This window comes from Bubalus kerabau, chromosome 14 (genome assembly GCF_029407905.1).
Source record: "Bubalus kerabau isolate K-KA32 ecotype Philippines breed swamp buffalo chromosome 14, PCC_UOA_SB_1v2, whole genome shotgun sequence".
Classification (NCBI taxonomy): Eukaryota; Metazoa; Chordata; class Mammalia; order Artiodactyla; family Bovidae; genus Bubalus; species Bubalus kerabau.
Genome location: NC_073637.1, coordinates 36462222 through 36480979, shown reverse-complemented (window position 1 = coordinate 36480979; position 18758 = coordinate 36462222). Strand labels below are relative to the sequence as shown.

General features: G+C 42.4%; 2 protein-coding genes and 1 long non-coding RNA gene across 3 annotated transcripts in view; 1 reads left to right on the top strand and 2 right to left on the bottom strand.

Moving 5' to 3' along the window:
• XKR9 (XK related 9) overlaps window positions 1–3272 on the bottom strand; it is a 29868-nt gene extending 26596 nt beyond the window's left edge. Inside the window, exon 1 of the mRNA XM_055546244.1 lies at window positions 3184–3272. The gene's annotated coding sequence lies outside the window, so the exon portion shown is untranslated. The remainder of the gene's footprint in view (window positions 1–3183) is intronic.
• A 319-nt stretch (window positions 3273–3591) lies between these two features.
• Window positions 3592–18758, top strand: part of LACTB2 (lactamase beta 2) — a 33700-nt gene continuing 18533 nt past the window's right edge. Inside the window, exons 1-3 of the mRNA XM_055546245.1 lie at window positions 3592–3825; window positions 9467–9630; window positions 15828–15954. Of these exons, the coding sequence (XP_055402220.1) occupies window positions 3704–3825; window positions 9467–9630; window positions 15828–15954 (413 nt within the window). The 5' untranslated portion in view covers window positions 3592–3703. The remainder of the gene's footprint in view (window positions 3826–9466; window positions 9631–15827; window positions 15955–18758) is intronic.
• Window positions 7223–18758, bottom strand: part of LOC129626780 (uncharacterized) — a 46251-nt gene continuing 34715 nt past the window's right edge. The window contains exons 3-4 of the long non-coding RNA XR_008702199.1: window positions 10451–10514; window positions 7223–8736 (exon numbers count right to left, since the gene is read on the bottom strand). This is a non-coding gene — a long non-coding RNA (uncharacterized LOC129626780). The remainder of the gene's footprint in view (window positions 8737–10450; window positions 10515–18758) is intronic.

Sequence of the window (18758 nt, the reverse complement as noted above, 5' to 3'; positions counted from 1 at the left end):
TCCATGGGATTTTCCAAGCAAGAGTACTGGAGTGGGGTGCCATTGCCTTCTCCAATGGAACCCTACCTACCTAATTTTTCAAATTTTATACCTTCTCAAACCCTATGGCCCAAGAACATATGATCGTTGGTTTCTATTACCAAAATAAATATTACAGTTCTTATTTCCAAGCCTTTGCTCAAGGTTATTTACAGTCCAGAAAGCCCTTCTTCCTCCAGCTACCTGATAAAAGTTATATCAATCCTTTAAGAATCAGCTAACATCCACTACTGTTAAGCTTTCTCAAATCATCCTAATTTCTCTCCTTCCTTCTAGCAATCTCATCACGTTCACTATACTTCTATAGGATTCACCTGAATATGCTTTAAAATATTATCATGTACATCTCCTTTTTAGTTATAAGCCTCTATAAAGCTATCCTATTCATTTTTACACACATTCCCACACATCAACGACAATACATGTTAGAGGTAGCTGATCAATTATTGTAACTGTAACTGAACAGAATGTAAAAATCATTGGTCTTCTTTCTTGGGAACTAAAACTTCAAGTTACATTGATATTCACAAAGACTCAGTTTTGAATCTGCAGCCTCTTTCTTCCTAGCTCAAGCCATACATCTAACTATTTGTGGATTTCTTTATGGGGATATTCCACAATGACCTCAACCTAAACTCCTCTAAACCAAGTTCATCGCCTACATTCTGTTCTGCTCTTCTACTAGTGTCTAACGTCTTCTTCTATGACTCAAGTCACTTTTAAATTATTTGTTGGGCCCATTTCTTCATCTACCAAATGAAGACCCTGGCAAGGAACTAAATGAAATTGAGATGGAAGGAACAAGGTAAATTCTAGTTCACGAGAGAAAAAAAAAAAGTTAAGGAATAAGAAAGTGGAGCTGCCCACGAAAATAGTTCCACTCTCTTCTCAAAGGTTTGCTGACTTTCCAGGGGAGAGGTTTTAAAATGGGAAGCCAAACAGTTATGTAAAGTTTAAAAATAAAATAAAATTTAAAAATAAAAAATAAAAAAAATAAAATGGGAAGCCAGCTTCTTGTTGGAAGAGCTACTGATAACAGACAAATAAATATTGTTGAGTTGAAAATACTTGATATAGGGAATTTTGATGATTATTCCAAGCCGTCTTTAAAGGACTTGTTGCTTGCCTTCCCATTGCAAAGGGGATAATTCACATGATTGTTTCAATGAAGGTTTTTGAAACATTTTTCTATTAAAAGTACATCTTAAAGGCACAGGGAAAGAAATTTGCCACACATTCCAGGTGTGTTTTCAAGAAATCTGGAATATTAAACTTTTGATTTGTACTGCATACAGAGCAACAGTCCCTTCTCCAGAAACACCTGCCAAAAAGGATGTTAAAATGCATGCCCTACAACCTAGAGGGGTGGGATGGGGTAGGAGGGGGATTCAAGAGGGAGGAGGCATGTATGTACCTATGGGGCATTCATGTTAATGTATGGCAGAAACCAACATAATATTGTAAAGCAATTATCCTCCAATTAAAAATAAATAATTATCTTTAAAAATGCCTAAATTTTAGAACCACTAGCATCTAATGTGTCAACTTATCATTTCTTTTGAAAAAGGCATGGGCTAGGATATCACACGTGTTCCACATCTTTTCAGTTCAGTCGCTCAGTCGTGTCCGACTCTTTGCGACCCCATGAATCGCAGCACGCCAGGCATCCCTGTCCATCACAAACTCCCAGAGTTCACTCAGACTCACGTCCATCAAGTCAGTGATGCCATCCAGCCATCTCATCCTCTGGCGTCCCCTTCTCCTCCTGCCCCCAATCCCTCTCAGCATCAGAGTCTTTTCCAATGAGTCAACTCTTCAAATGAGGTGGCCAAAGTACTGGAGTTTCAGCTTCAGCATCATTCCCTCCAAAGAAATCCCAGGGCTGATCTCCTTCAGAATGGACTGGTTGGATCTCCTTGCAGTCCAAGGGACTCTCAAGAGTCTTCTCCAACACCACAGTTCAAAAGCATCAATTCTTCGGCACTCAGCTTTCTTCACAGTCCAACTCTCACATCCATACATGACCACTGGAAAAACCATAGCCTGGACTAGACGGACCTTTGTTGGCAAAGTAATGTCTCTGCTTTTCAATATGCTATCTAGGTTGATCATATCTTTTCTTCCAAGGAGTAAGCATCTTTTAATTTCACGGCCCAGGAGGGAATGAAACTAATCATGAGATCTGTGCACTCCCTTTTAGGAAAACAGTAACTGGATTTTTTTTTTTTAATATGGGAAGGGTTAGTTAACACTGGGGTGGTTAACTGATCAGCATATTAGAAAAGGACCCTTACAAAGAAAAATAAGTCCTTTATGTCTTGGACACAATCTTCCACCAAGAGCACACCCCCAACACACGCGCTCTCGTCCTCCCCTAGTCTTGGGGTTGGTGGGATACTGCAAGTGGCACAAAAGGGAGCGGAGCTCCTTGAACCCACTGCAGGGGGTGCGTGGGGTGTCAGTACAAGGTTGGGGCACGTCTCCAAACCTCCGTTTTGCGTCTGTTAAATGGACATAAAAATATTGCCTTCCTCTTCACATTGTGAAGATTAAATGAGATTGTAGTCAAGGCTATGATTTTTTCAGTGGTCATGTATGGATGTGAGAGTTGGACTGTGAAGAAAGCTGAGCGCCAAAGAATTGACGCTTTTGAACTGTGGTGTTGGAGAAGACTCTTGAGAGTCCCTTGGACTGCAAGATCAGTCCTGGGTGTTCACTGGAAGGACTGATGCTGAAGCTGAAACTCCAATACTTTGGCCACCTCATGCAAAGAGTTGACTCATCGGGAAAGACCGTGACGCTGGGAGGGGTTGGGGCAGGAGGAGAAGGGGACGGCACAGGAAGAGATGGCTGGATGGCATCACCGACTCGATAGACATGAGTTTGGGTGAACTCCGGGAGTTGGTGATGGACAGGGAGGCCTGGCGTGCTGCGATTCATGGGGTCGCCAAGAGTCAGACACGACTGAGCGACTGAACTGAACGTTTGTAAAACGCACTCGGTACAGCAGTAAGTGCTAAATAAACCTCCCTTACTGCTATTTATTATAAAAGATAAACCAGTTCCTCCTCACACACCCACACCCACCCTCGCCTGAAAACCCGACTAGCTACCCTTCCCGGGATTCCGTGCTCTGTAACTAACCCGAAACCTGCCTGCCCCTTGCTCCATCACAAGACTTCCCAGGTTAAAATGTGTCTTTCGCAGTCGAACAAACTAGCCTGCCTGAAAGCAAACTCCTGCGAAACCACCAGGCTCTGTGATAGGCGGCAGCACGCAAGGGCCGGAGTCCAGTCTCGCCTCAGGCCGCCGCGTGCCTCGTGCCAGCGAACAACCTCGCACTGCCGTCCACGAAACTCCGCCAGAGTCACGTGCCGCTGGCCCCGCCTCACCGCACATCAGCGACTCCCCCACCCGCTGGGCTCGCGCGTCAACACGTGATCTCCGGCACCGCCCACGGCACCGGGGCTGATTTCCCCGGCCCTCCCACGTCGCTCGTGCTGCACCACGTGACCTCTGTCCCCGCCCCCGGCACAACTACGGGTCCACGCCCCACTCCACTCGCGCGGTGTCAGGTGACCGCCGGCCCCGCCCCCGGCCTTGTTGCTGGTTCCGCGCTTGGGCGGTCCCGCCTGCTCTGTGGCGGCAAGCGGCAGACGAGGAGATGGCTGCCACCTTGCAGCGCATAGAACGGCTGTCCAGTCGGGTGATTCGCGTCCTGGGCTGTAACCCGGGTCCCATGACCCTGCAGGGCACCAACACCTACCTGGTGGGGACCGGCCCCAGGTAAACGTTTCTCCACCCTCGCCATCATACATACCGGCCTGCGGAACGCACGGAGCTGGGGCTGCGGGGACTGCTCGCGGCGGGCGGAGAAGCTGTGCGCCCGCAGCCTGCGCCGTGGGGTCCTGCCCCAGCCCACCCCGATTCGGACACCCCCTCCCCTAAATCACTTCCTCCCGGGGTAGTCAACTGTCTTAACTTACAAATGGCTAAGGAAAAATGGGTATGTTTCCTGTTTTCGAGACCCAATTTACTTTGTTTGATTTTGAAAGCCAGAGTGAGGTTGTTTAAGCTGTTGAGACACTAGGATCGCTTGGAGTTAAGAATCCAAGAACGCGTTTACTTTCCTCACCTGACTTTCACTGGTGTTTGTCCCTGAGTTTGACTTCCGTTCGCAAAAGCGAGTGGTTGTATTGAGGCCTTTTGTCTTAACTCTATAGCGGACAGCAGGATTTCCTTGCTTCAAATTGCTCGAGTCTGGGGAAAAGCTAGCTAGCTTGGGGAAAGAAGAGCTAACTTCGTTTCTTGTTACTGTTGTGTGGCCTTAATTTAAATATTTTTAACAATTTTAAATTATTCTGCGAATGGAATAACCTGTCTGTAGTTCCAAGATTTTTATCTTGTTCAGACGCATTCTGTTTTAGTGGCCTCATGCAGAAACGGTGACATGCCATTTAGTGCACAGTAAGTGCATTGAGCAATCTTTGTGTAGTCCTTACTCTAGATAATAAAAATTGAAAATAAGATATAGTTTACCTTGAGCGCAGAATTTAATTATTCAGTCTGGACGTGTTCATCAGTTAAATTTAGTCACTCAGTCGTGGCCAACTCTCTGTGACCCCATGGACTGCAGCACGCCAGGCTTCCCTGTCCATCACCAATTTCATGTCCATCGTGTCAGTGATCCCATCCAACCATCTCATCCTCTGTCGTCCCCTTCTCCTCCCGCCTTCAATCTTTCCCAACGTCAGGGTCTCTTCCAATGAGTCTGTTCTTCGCATCAGGTAGCCAAAGTATTGGAGCTTCAGCATCAGTCGTTCCAATGAGTATTCAGGATCGATTTCCTTTAGGATTGACTGGTTTGATCGCCTTGCTGTCTAAGGGACTCGCAAGAGTCTTCTCTAACACCACAGTTGAAAAGCATCAATTATTTGGTGCTCAGCTTTCTTCATGGTCCAACTCTCACATCCTTACATGACTACTGGAAAAACCATAGCTTTGACTAGACCTTTGCTGGCAAAGTAACGTTTCTGCTTTTTAATGTGCTGTCTCGGTTGGTCATAGCTTTCTTCCAAGGAGCAAGTGTCTTTTAATTTCATGGCTGCAGTCACCATCTGCAGTGATTTTGGAGCCCCAAAAAATATAGTCTCTCACTGTTTCCATTGTTTCCCCATCTATTTGCCATGAACTAGATGTGTTACAATTAGTAAAATATAGCTGATTACTAAACAGTTTATTTAATAAGTATAGTGTATTGGGTTTTCATTTGAAGTATCCACTGTATTTGCTTTTTTCTGGTAAATCACAATTTTAGAAATAGCAGCTTAGAGAATCTGGAAGTATTGACCATCTAGCAGAAAGCAAAAAGTTGAGTCCAGGATAAATGACACAGAGTCAGACCTTTAAGCTGCCTCCGGGGTCTAGGCGAACAGAAAATTCAGCAGAAAAAAAAAATTACCTGATATCTAGCATAGAGTCGGGGTTGGCTTAGACTCACTCACCCCAGGAAGTCAGTCCATAGGTATGCTCTTAGCATTTCAGTGTCATCTTAAATGAGTTCTAAAGTCAGTACCTAAGATTAAAATTGCATATAGTCAAAATTATCCTGGGAAGTCTCTCAGGAAAACACAACATAAGAGATCAGTGTACTGTCTCTCAATAAGTTCAGCACAGCCTGTTTTTCCTCCAGCGATGAAACAGATGGCTGGTTCTGTTTCAAAACCAGATGAAGAAGTTGGCGGGGGTTGGGTTCGATGTTGTATGAAAAATCCATACTGTATCTTTAAACACTGGAATCACACTCAGCGTGACAAAGTGCTGGTGCTAAAAGACGTGAGGAACCTGAAGCCGATTGAGAGAAGAACAGATTCACCATCTTTGATGTCCACTACTTAGACTACTATGAATGGCCAGTGGAATATGAGAGCGAGAGAGATGATGTTGAGCCCATGCCTCCAAGCTATGATAAGTTAATGTGCAGGTGCTGCTGCTCTGCTGTATCAAGTAGATGTTAGGTGGCTAGAAATGAATAGTAATTGGGTCCAGGTGATCCTGATAAATGAGATCCATCTATTCCACTAAGATCACTGGTGGCTCCTGTATCACTAAACCCAGTGGCATTTTACCATTCCCATCTTATTTGAACTTCAGTATCAGTTGATGCTGTGGACCACTCCCTGATTTATTGACACGGCCTTCTCCTGGTTTGCTCTCACCTCTCTAGCTATTCTACTCTCTAGCAATCTCCTTTATAGAATCATCTTCTTTACCAGATATTTTAAGCTTTTGAGTTCCTCAGGAGACAGTCCTCCTGTTCCTTCTGTTCTCATTGTTGTATTCTCTACCCAGGGGATTTTGACTACTTCCTGGGCTTCACCTGTTGTATTCATTAATAACTCCCAAATTTATAGCTCCATTGTAGACAAATCCAGGTTTCATCTTCAGACAAGGGTAGCCAACTGCTTTTTTAAATCTCTAATTGGATACCTCAAATCCACTCAAAACTACCTGTCTTCCTCCAGTTGTCTGAATCTTGGTAAACAAAACCATCCGCATATATAATCAAGTTAAGTACTTAAGTACCATCTTTGACCACTTTTCTCTGCTTCCTGCACACACATATCCAAGCCATTATAAAGATCTCAACATTTCCACTGCTGTTAACCTGTCCAAGCCAGTACAACTCTTGCTTAGGCTTTTAAAGTAGTCTCTCACTGGCCTGTCTGCATCTACTTTTGTCCCTGTTCAATCCATTCTTCCCCACATAGCCAAAGTAGTAGTGTTATGGTTTTTATTTTTGTGTTTTGGTCACTTATCCTGCAGCAGGCTAGCCTAATGTATTCACTGGCTGATTGCAGGGTTCCAGTGGAATGAGCAATGGCAACCCCACTCCAGTACTCTTGCCTGGAAAATCCCATGGACAGAGGGGCCTGGTGGGCTGTAGTCCATGGGGTCGCTAGGAGTTGGACACGACTGAGCGACTTAACTTTCACTTTCATGCATTGGAGAAGGAAATGGCAACCCACTCCAGTGTTCTTGCCTGGAGAATCCCAGGGACAGGGGAGCCTGGTGGGCTGCCGTCTATGGGGTCACACAGAGTCGGACATGACTGAAGCGACTTAGCAGCAGCGGCGGCGGCAGTGGAATGAGAGGAAGTATGTAAAGACCTAGAGGCGAAGGCTTACAATCACTTTGATGTCAGTCCATTGGCCATAGGAAAACCCAGTGTACATCCATACTCAAAGGATGAGGAAACAGGCCCTAGTCCTTGGAGGAACTTCAAAGTGACATTTCAAGAGACATTGTTATATGTAGGTGAAAAGTGAAACTTCCTTTTTTCCTTGCAGGATGCTTAATAAAATGAGGTCCTGTTTGTAAAGTATTAATACAACTTAGTCTTGATTAAGTTGCGCTTTAATAAAACACTCTGGTATTTTTTTTAATTTTTGGAGACATAGTATTTCTTACTGTTTTAAATGGGATTTGATTAAAACAGAAAAAAGAAAGATTTCATTCATTCATAGTAGAAAAGTGCCTAAGTGCCTGCAGTGTTTCATGTAGTGTATTAAGGGTGTCCTATGAACTTGGCAGAAAAAATACACCCGTAACAATAGCTTTGTTTTCTCTTAGAGACTTGTAGATACCATAAATCATCAGATAGCTCCCAAAATGAATATATAATTTATTATTTGATGCGACCAGTGAAGAGTAAATCTGCTGCTGCTGCTGCTGCTAAGTCGCTTCAGTCGTATCCGACTCTGTGCGACCCCAGAGACGGCAGCCCACCAGGCTCCCCTGTCCCTGGGACTCTCCAGGCAAGAACACTTGAGTGGGTTGGTTGCCATTTCCTTCTCCAGTGCATGAAAGTGAAAGGTGAAAGGGAAGTCGCTCAGTTGTATCTGACTCTTAGCAACCGCATGGACTGCAGCCTACCAGGCTCCTCCATCCATGGGATTTTCCGGGCAAGAGTACTGGAGTGGGATGCCAAGAGTAAGTCTAGGATAGTATAATTAAAGGTTTTAATCCAGTCATCACTGTCAGGAGAAGTTTCCAGTGTGGCAATTCAGTCAACATCAGAAGTCACAGAAGACATATCATTAATATATAAACTCAGGTTGTTTTTCCAGGGTAAGATGGGTTTTTGCCTTGCAAGACAAGTATAGCACATTTTTGATGTTAAAAAAAAAAATGTAAAAAACAACAAGAAAAGCATAGCACATAGTAGATCATTCATAAACAGTTATTGAGGAATTAATGCACAAATGAATAACTGAGACTTTTCATCAAGATGAATCCTGTCTCCCCCAGCCTCAACTTGGGAGGGATTCTTGTGGAACAGCATGAATTTAAGAAGTTGGTGAATTGGAGGAGGAAAATATCGCCATTATTTCTTCAAAAGAACTTCAGAGAGAAAGACTGTTGCCCCTATGAAACAGTGCTGTTCTGTCGCTCAGTCGTGTCTGACTTTGCAACCCTGTGGACTACAGCACGCCAGGCTTCCCTCTCCTTCACCATCTTCCCGGAGTTTGCTCAAACTCATGTCCGTGGAGTCAATGATGCCATGCAACCATCTCATCATGTGTTGCTCCCTTCTCCTGCCCTCAATCTTCCCCAGCATCAGGGTCTTTTCCATTGAGTCCACTCTTTGCATCAGGTGCCAAAGTATTGGAGCTTCAGCATCAATCCTTCCAGTGACTATTCAGGTTGATAAAACAGGGAGGAAGGGCAAACAAAGCAGAAGGAGGGTTCAGAACCACAAGCAGAAAAAGTAAGTTGTCTGAGTAAAGGAAGGAAACAGCTCAAACATCCCCCACCCCCACCCCTTGCTCCCCTGCTGCCCTCACTTTCACATACGGAAACCCCAGTACTTCATTTTGTATATAGTGCAGAAGACTAGATTTCCTTAGGCAAACCACTGAATCAGCTTCTTCCCTATTGCTCAGACATTTGAGGATGCTGTAAAAAATCTAGAGAGCAGAGTGAATAAAAATGCATATTCTGGCATCAGAATACCTGGGCTTGAATGTTGGTTCTGCCATTTCTTTGCAAAGTAACTTTGGGCCAGTTACTTAATTTCTGGATATAATAATGAAAAACCTACCTTCAGAGTTTGTTACAAGGAATACAGTTGTAAAAACATGTACGATCCTTAAAACGGTGCTTTATTTTTATTTCTTTTAAATGCTATGTAAGTGTTCAATATCATTGCTATTCCTTGTTGAGACTCACATTTAGCTTTAAGTTTTTTCAAAGAATCTTCTTAAGGTGAGATGATTATAGTTAAGCTTATGTGCATCTGGTTTTCAAGCACTTTGGAAGCAAGGCAATTTATGCAGTTTCTTACAAGTACTGTAAATTATCTACATGAGAAATATATTGATACTATGTGTTCTGATTGTGTGATTATCTTCTATTTAATTTTCAGGAGGATCCTCATCGACACTGGAGAACCATCAATCCCAGAATATATCAGCTGTTTAAAGCAGGCTCTGACGGAATTTAACACAGCCATCCAGGAAATCATAGTGACCCATTGGCACCGTGATCATACTGGAGGCATAGGAGATATTTGTAAAGGCATCAATAATGGTAAACAGAAAATATTCATTAAGCTCATTGAAGAAAACTGTGTTTTCAGGATCATTTAATTCAGTTAACAGAGCTAAGTAAGCTAGTAAACCATTTACTGAATACCCCATAATTAAATGGTACTTTCAAAAACTACTGTAACTTGAAAACTAGCCCCAGTTTTAACAAAGAAGGAAAGAAAAGTCCTATTTTCTACCTCTGATCTCTTTTACCTGGTATTTTTCCCCATTGCCCGGTAACAAAGGTCAGTTTCAATTTAGTTTGTTTGACACTTACTATTTCAGATTAAATACCAAGCAGCTACTGTTGAATGTTTACTGTGTGCCCGGCACTGTGCCCATCACGTGGCCTGAGTACTGTGAGGTGGGTGTGTTCTTACCCATATGTCTTCCAGAGCATAAGGCAATCACCGTGACAAACTGAGCTACTGGGGAAGGGGTGTCATATTGGTAATTCTCTGTCCTCGAAACCTCTTACGTACTGACACTTTACCATCTTTCTCATTCCCTTATCCCACCATCACACGCATAGTTTCATCCATCCATCCATTCCTTTCCCAAACACGGGAGTGACTGCTATATGCAGGTACTATTCTTGACATAAGGAACCTAGCAGTGAACAAAACATGGAGCTTTATTCTCACAGGGAAGGTAAATGGTAAATGAATCATAGATCAGATGGTGACAGGTACTACAAAGAAAAGTAAAGCGACGACATGAAAGCAAGGGGAGAAAGGGTAAAGCCGAGGGGGGCGGTGACAGAGATATCCAGGGTGGAGGGAGAGGCAGTGAGCCGTACAGTGTCTGAGAGCAGGGCTTACCTGGCTGAGGGCATTACAGGGCCAGAGATACTGTAACAGGACTGTGCTTGGCCTGTCCAAGGCACTGGAAAGACAAGGAAGTTGAGAAAGTTCATTCACACAAGGGATGCAGGTAGCATTCAACTAGTAGTATTTGTATTACTATCTTTTTAGGCCTTGAGACTAATTGGGACACCAAGATATTCTCAGGCCCAGCACCAATATCACCAGGATGCTGATTGTGAAAACCTGTCTAACCTGACTGTCTTACTGCTCACTTCCTTTCTTCCAATCCAAGGGGACTGTCCACTGCAGTAAATTATTCTTTCTTAGTCAGATGTGTCCTCGCCTTTCTTTCTCTTATCCATCGTTAAATTTTGCAAATTAAAAAACTATACTGAGGACCCTTAATTATCTCTGGTCAGTTCTTTTAACGTGAGGGTCAAGGTGATGAATTAAAATATTTATGGCCCCCTTTTTCTCCTTCATGAATCAGCTTTATTGAGCTTGAATTCACATACATAAAATGGACCCATTTGAAGTGTAGAGTTTGGCAAACACTGATGTGACCACTCCAGTCAAGATAATTCTCCCAACACCCCAAAAAGATCTGCCAAAGGCTGTTTGCAGTGACTCCCCTTCCGCCCTCAACAGCCACACATCTGCTTCCTTTCGCCGTAGGTAGGTTTTGTGTGTGTGTTGAAGTTTCCTGTGATGGAAGAATACAGAACCGCTCTTTGTCTGGCTTCTCTCACAGCACATCTTGTTTCTGAGATTCACCTGTGCTTCATGCGTCAGTAGTTTGTCCCTTTCTTATTGCCAAACGGTAACTCATGGCAGGAATAGACCACCATCTGTGTGTATCCATTCACCTATTGATGGCCATCTGACCCACTTTCTTCAAATTAAACATGAAAATAGGTTTGAGTTCCCTACAGAATAATATTTATTTAATAAATTAACTATTATGTTGATTTAAAAGGAGAAATTTGACACAGCTTTATAGCCACAAAAACTTTAGTGCTTGTTTGAGACGTGGCTTGTGTTTCATTCTGAACTCTGTGGAAACCTGACCAGCTACATGCAGACCTTGAGTTGCTCAGCAGTACAGTTGTTCAGAGGTAACTTTCAGGGTCTCCTCCCCAAAGTTCCATACATTTCTTCATTCTCTCAATTGTTAATCACTATCATTTTTGTTCCATTTCACTTTTTTTGTTCCATATTTTAATTATTTAAATTTTTTTATAATTTTGTTTAACTGTTAGCATGGCAGAAAATTTTCAGCTACTTTACAGTGCTAATAACCTATGTTTCTAACAGGACACACCAAAATTATGAATGCCATTTATAAGATTTTTATGGGAAGATAAGTTAATCGCTCAGTCGTGCCCGACTTTTTATGACCCCATGGACTGCAGCCCACCAGGCTCTTCTGTCCATGGGAATTCTCCAAGCAAGAATATTGGAGTGGGTTGCCATGCCCTACCTCAGGAGATCTTCCCAACCCAGGGATCAAACCTGGGTCTCTCGCATTCTTGGCAGATTCTTCACCAACTGAGCCACCAGGGAAGACTGCCTCTTAAGCAGACTGCTTACAAAATGTAAAATACAATCAGTATGTGATTTGGGAACTCCTAGAAAATGGCAACCCACTCCAGTACTCTTGCCTGGAAAATCCCATGGACAGATAAGCCTGGTAGGCTACAGTCCATAGGGTCGCAAAGAGTTGGACACGACTGAGCGACTTCACTTTCACTTTTCGCTTTCATGCATTGGAGAAGGAAATGGCAACCCACTCCAGTGTTCTTGCCTGGAGAATCCCAGGGGTGGGGGAGCCTGGTGGGCTGCTGTCTATGGGGTCGCACAGAGTTGGACACGACTGAAGTGACTTAGCAGCAGCAGAGCCTGCTGTGTTGGTATTTAGATGGTCCTGCTTGAGAGTGCGGAGAAGGCAATGGCACCCCACTCCAGTACTCTTGCCTGGAAAATCCCATGGACGGAGGAGCCTGGTAGGCTGCAGTCCATGGGGTCATGAAGAGTTGGACACTTACTGAGCGACTTCACTTTCACTTTTCACTTTCATGCATTGGAGAAGGAAATGGCAACCCACTCCAGTGCTCTTGCCTGGAGAATCCCAGGGACGGGGGAGCATGGTAAGCTGCCGTCTATGGGGTCACACAGAGTCGGACACGACTGAAGCGACTTAGCAGTGGCTTACAGGGAACCAGAATTTTACCAGACATGAGAACTAGATGGCCTCGGGCTGTCTGAGTGTTTTGGTTTGGTTTGGGGTAAATCTTATAAAATATATTTTGTTATCTGATGATTATTATTTTGCAGCTGAAGTTGGGCCTTTGCCATGTGTTTAACATCCAAGTCTTAGGAGTCAAACAGTTGCTTCCTGCTTTTCAATTAGAATGTGTTTTCATTAGAAAGTATTATACATGAGCAATATCACATGTTTGTATCAGCTTAAATAATTAGCATCAACAATGTTGTTATAATCCATAAACCTTAACAAATGACTGAGGGTTTCCTCCTGTTTAAATAATTATGTGATGGAGACAGAAAGAAGATAAGTTGTTGCCAACAGCAGGGAAAAGGAAAGAATAAGGAGTGAATACCATTGAGTACAAGGATTTGAAAACATTCTAAAATTTTATAGTGCTTATGCTGTATAGTTCTTTGAATATACTTTAAAACAAACAAACAAACCTAACAACAATAGTGAGTTGCACATTTCAAAAGGGTCGAGTTTATAGTATGTGAATTCCATCTCAATAATAATATGGTTGCTTTCAACATGCCTGTCTTCATCTTGCCTGTGTAGTTTGCTGTTGTGAATAGGATATGTGTTTTCAAATTGGCACATTATGATACAGACTTATTTTATCATATGGCATTTGTTTTGTAATTTTGAGATAGTTGTGAGTTTTTTGGAGGGGTCGTCTGCCAAAGATCTCATAACTAGAGATAAACTATCTGCACTGCTTCACTGAAAGGCAAAATTGTGTAGATTACAAAATAAAAACAAAAAAGCCTCACTATCTCACTCTAGAATGAAGACAGCCTTATTGTGTAATGTCAGTTCCCAGCATGACATACTGTTTTTTGCCTCTGCCTCTTAAGATGCAAAGTAATGGAGTTTGGAGCTGAGAAGAGGGAAGGTCTAGTTGCTGTTGTTTTATTTTCTTTTTATTATATTTGTGGTATTTCTGTCTCCTCCCTACCAGCCAGATTTCTATCCTTTGTCAATTTTCCTCAGAATGTTTTTTTCCCCTTCCATATTTCCACTGATGCCACCCTAGCCCTGATGCTCACTATCTTTCAGCGGGTTTATTGCAGTCACTCCCACCCCACCCCACCCCCCGTCTTTGTGATCTCTCCCCCTGCAGTCTCCCTGCCTACAGCCATCATACTTATCTACCTGCTAACACTATTTCATTTTCTTACTGAAGAGTGTACAGTAGCCACATACTGCTGCTGCTGCTGCTGCTAAGTCGCTTCAGTCGTGTACGACTCTGTGCGACCCCATAGACGGCAGCCCACCAGGCTCCTCTGTCCCTGGGATTCTCCAGGCAAGAACACTGGAGTGGGTTGCCATTTCCTTCTCCGGTGTATGAAAGTGAAAAGTGAAAGTGAAACCGCTCAGTCGTGCCTGACTCTTAGCGACCCCATGGACTGCAGCCTACCAGGCTCCTTCATCCATGGGATTTTCCAGGCAAGAGTACTGGAGTGGGTTGCCATTGCCTTCTCCATAGCCACATACAGTGAAGTTTAAATCCTTCTGTTCTGTGAAGGGCACTTTAAGGCCCTCCATGATCTGAGCTCGTCTTGCTTACCCTACTTTCCCTCCACATTTCCCAGCCAGTGTTTTGCTTTAGACAAGTAGGCAGCGTTATGTTTGGCACATGCACAGAGCTCATCCTTGTTTCTCTGCCTTTACTAGCACCATTCCCCACAAGTCTTTCTCTGAACCTTTTCCCATCCTACTCATCCTGTAAGTCACACCTCAAGTTCTGTCGTGTCTATGAACCCCTTCCTAACTGTCGCTCCTTTCTCTAAACACTTGTTGCTTTTATTAGCTGCATTGTCCATTTAGTATATCCATGAAATAGGCCTGAGTGTAGTCCTCTAATTATTGCCTGTTTGTGTTTTATTTCCCCAACTATGACAGTTTTTAAGCACTTTGGGATCATGGTGCTTGTATTCACTATACGTGATATACTGGTTATATGATTGCCCACTCAGGTGTTGATTGGTTAAGTAATTGATTGTCTTTGTGTCAGGGAGGGTACTGTGGTTTACATTGATTTTAATGTTTTCATATCTCAGCCCTGAGTTTGGGGCTTCCTTTCAGCATTCACAGAAGGAACCTTATGTTCAGCATCTAACCCAGGAAAATATTAATACTGTTGCCAAGTTCCCTGTGTGATCCTCCATTTGACATGGAGGTTATTGTTACCTGAATTGTATTACGTTCTGCCATGATGCCATATCTCTTTTACTTTGTTAGGCACTTAAATTAGAGAAGGAAACAGCAACCCACTCCAGTATTCTTGCCTAGAGAATCCTGTGGACAGAGGAGCCTGGTGGGCTGCCATCTATGGGGTCGCACAGAGTCAGACACGACTGAAGTGACTTAGCAGCAGCAGACACTTATAGAAAAAAGTTCCTGGGTTCTGTACTGCTGCTCCTTAAACACCCATTTTCTTTTAAATTTTTATTTTATATCAGAGTATAGTTGATTTACAATGTTGTGTTAGTCTCAGGTGTACAGCAAGGTAATTCACTTATGCATGCATTCGTGTCCCACTCTTTGTAACCCAATGGACTGTAGCCACCGCCCCCCCCTCATTTCCCCAGGCTCCACTGTCCATGGGATTCTTCAGGCAAGAATACTGGAGTAGATTGCCATTTCCTTCTCCAGGGGATCTTATAGATAGATAGACAGACATAAATATATATATATACACATACACACACACACACACACACACACATCTATTCTTTTTCAGATTCTTTCCCCATATAGATTATTACAGAGCTTTGAGTAGAGTTTCTGGTGCTATACAGTATTCAGTACCCATCTTGATCTCAAAGCTAGCTGAGACTGTGAAGTGCTATTTCCAAATTTTGTATAAAAATAAGAATGACTAGAAAAACACAAAGGCTTTTATGCAGATCTGAAAGGGTATGATAGAATAAAAATCTCTTTGTTAAGGTGGGAAAAAATAGTTACCATCTCAGAGGTATGCTGCTGTAATTCATCCCAATTTCTGTTGCCTCTTACTGTTAATTTACTCAAGTGTTTGTGGCTCTATGGAAGTTGATCTTGTAAAAGGCTGAATTATCACTTAAAATGTGACTTCATATATTTTACATGTTTTGTGACTAGACACTACCTATTGCGTTAAAAAACTCCCACGGAATCCTGAGAGAAAAGAAATTATAGGCAACGGAGAGCAACAGTATGTTTATGTGAAAGATGGAGATATAATTAAGACTGAAGGTGCCACACTAAGGTAAGTCAGTGTCCATGAGCTGGGGAAGCAGGGTGGGGATCTACGCCTATGTGTTACAAAAGCGGGAGAAGGGAGATTTCATCACATTTGCTTGTCTGAGTGAAGATACCTCAGGAAGGATGCAGAAGATGTGCTGACATTGGTTTCTTTGGGAAGAGACAACAGGTTGCTTGATAAGCAGAGGAAAAGACTTTTCACTCAATCTACCTTTCTAAAATTGTTTATTTGAATTAATTGAGGACCTTTTTTAATAAATCAAATTTAAATTTTAAAAAATGGAGTAGCTTCCTGCTAGGGTGATTTAGGGATCATCCCATTAGGTAAATTCAGGGCTCTCTCATGCTCTCACTTCCAAAGGCTGACCCATCCCTAAAGTAAACACATTTCAGGCCAGACTCATCTCTCCTGAGACCTGTCTGAGGGATTTGAAAGGGTATTTCAGATTCAACTTTAAAGCTGAACTAATTCTGGTTTTCTCTCCCCCCCAAACTGTACTTGCTTTCCGACTTCAAAATAGTTACTTTTCTTAGTACTTTATAGAAATTTTTTTTTTTGCTAAGATAGAAGCTGACTCCTCTTCACTCTTATTGTTCCTCCTTCTCCCCTCCCCACCCTCGCCTGCTACATTTAATCGGGTTAGTTTTTAACCTCAGAAATATTTGGCAGTGCAGCCTCTTTTTCACCATGTGTACAACCACTACCTCTTACTCAATCTTCCTGTCTTCCTAATCTAACCCTTCGTACCCCGTGTCACCTGGAACATGGAATAGCGCTCCCTGCACACAAGATGATGTTTGTTCCCCTGCTGTGTCACAGTCTGGCCCCACAGGTTCCTGGTCTTCGCTGTCATCTCTGCCCTCATAGGCACAGTTACAAGGACATTCTGTGCATCCATGGCTTGGCTCGTACCATCCCCTGTACCAGGCATCACCCCTTCTCTTCAACTTGTCTCCCTGACAGATTCTTATCTGTTCATTCTTCAAACCTAATCCACCCATTACTTAGTTTAAGAACCCTTTCTGGGCAAAATTCATTGCTCCTTCTCCTAACTTTTCCTATAACCTTTATTGTTTTGTCATAGCACATACTAAATTTAAGGTTTTTTTGTACGTAAGTACCTCAGATAATCAACTCCTTAGCTTCACTAATTAATATTAGTTAATTCTAGTTGCTGTGGTCAACCAATCCAGAAATGGGTAATGGCTAAAACATAGAAGAAGTTTACTTCTCAGTCACAGAACATCCAAAAGTGGGTAGTGATTAGTAAGGGGCCCTCCTGCAAGTGAGGTTTCAAGCTCCTTCCATCTTGTGATTCCATTACCCTCAGTCCTTGCTTTCAAGGTCACCATGCTCACCTCCCTCAACCCAGCAGGTGGAGAAGGGGGCATTGCAAGCACATTGACAGAAAAGGCAATTTGCAGACTCTGAAAAGAATGGTTTTCCAAATGAGTCTTTCTCAATTAAAAAAACCACAGGGTCTGTTCATAAATGCATTTTATTGTGATTATTCATAGGATTGTCTGTAAGATATGATACACACCGACACTATCATGGTGGTTTGATTTACATGTATTATGGTTCAGCTAACATCCATCATCTCATATAGATAAAAAGAAATGAAAGAAGAATAAAAAAAAAAAAGAACAATTTTCTCCTTGTGATGAGAACTCAGGATTTATTCTCCTAACAGCTTTTTTATAGATCATACAGCAGTGTTTAGTCACCTTGTTGTACACTGTATGCCTTGGACTTATCTTATAATTGGAAATTTGTAGCTTTAACTACCTTTCCTCCATTTCTCCCTCCTCTCACCCTCCACCTCTGGTAACTGCATGCCTGATCTCTTTTTCTGTGAGTTTGGTGGGTTGTTCTTTTTTTTTAAGATTCCACATATAAGTGAGATCATGTTGTATGTGTCTTTCTCTGTCTGACTTATTTTACTTAGCATAACGCCTTCAAGGTCCATGTACGTTGTCCCAAATGCTAGGATTTCCTCATTTGTTATGGCTGAATAAGACTGCATTGTGTGTATATGTGTGTGTGTTTCACAGCTTTTTCATCCATTCATCCATCAGTGGCCACTTAGGTTGTTTCCATGTTTTGGCTATTGTAAATAACACTGCTGTGAACATTGGGCTACAGATATTTTTGAAGTTAGTGTTTTCATTTCCTGAGCATCTATTCCTGAGAGTAGAATTGCTGGTGATATGTAGTTCTATTTTTAATTTTCGAGAGTTCTCCATCTTGTTTTCTGTAGTGGCTGTATCAATTTACAGTCCTGCCAATAATGCACAAGCGTTTCCTTTTCTCCACACACACAGCAGCACTACGTATCTCTTGTGTTGTTGTTGATGGCCATTCTGACGGGCATGAGGTGACATCTTATTTTGATTTTAATCTGGATTTCCCCAATGACCAATAATGCTGAACAGTTTTCATGTCCCTGTTGGTCTTTCATCTGTCTTCTTTGGAAAAATGTCTATTCAAGTTTTTGGTCATTTTTTAAATTGGATTTTTTTTTGCTGTTGAGTTTTTTGAGTTCCTTATGTATTTTGGATGTTAACTCCTTATCAGATATATGGTTTGCAAATGTTTTCCCATTCTGTAGACTGTCTTCACATATTTTTATATTGGCTAGAAATATACCTACTGGAATCATTTTCATATAACATGAATACTTTCATTAACAGGTTGCAGCAGGTTTAATCGGACCAGAGATGATTTCTAACATCTCTTTAATTACTTGACATTGGTGCAACTATAAAAATGTAACTGTTTGCAATATATAAAACATATACTTAGAA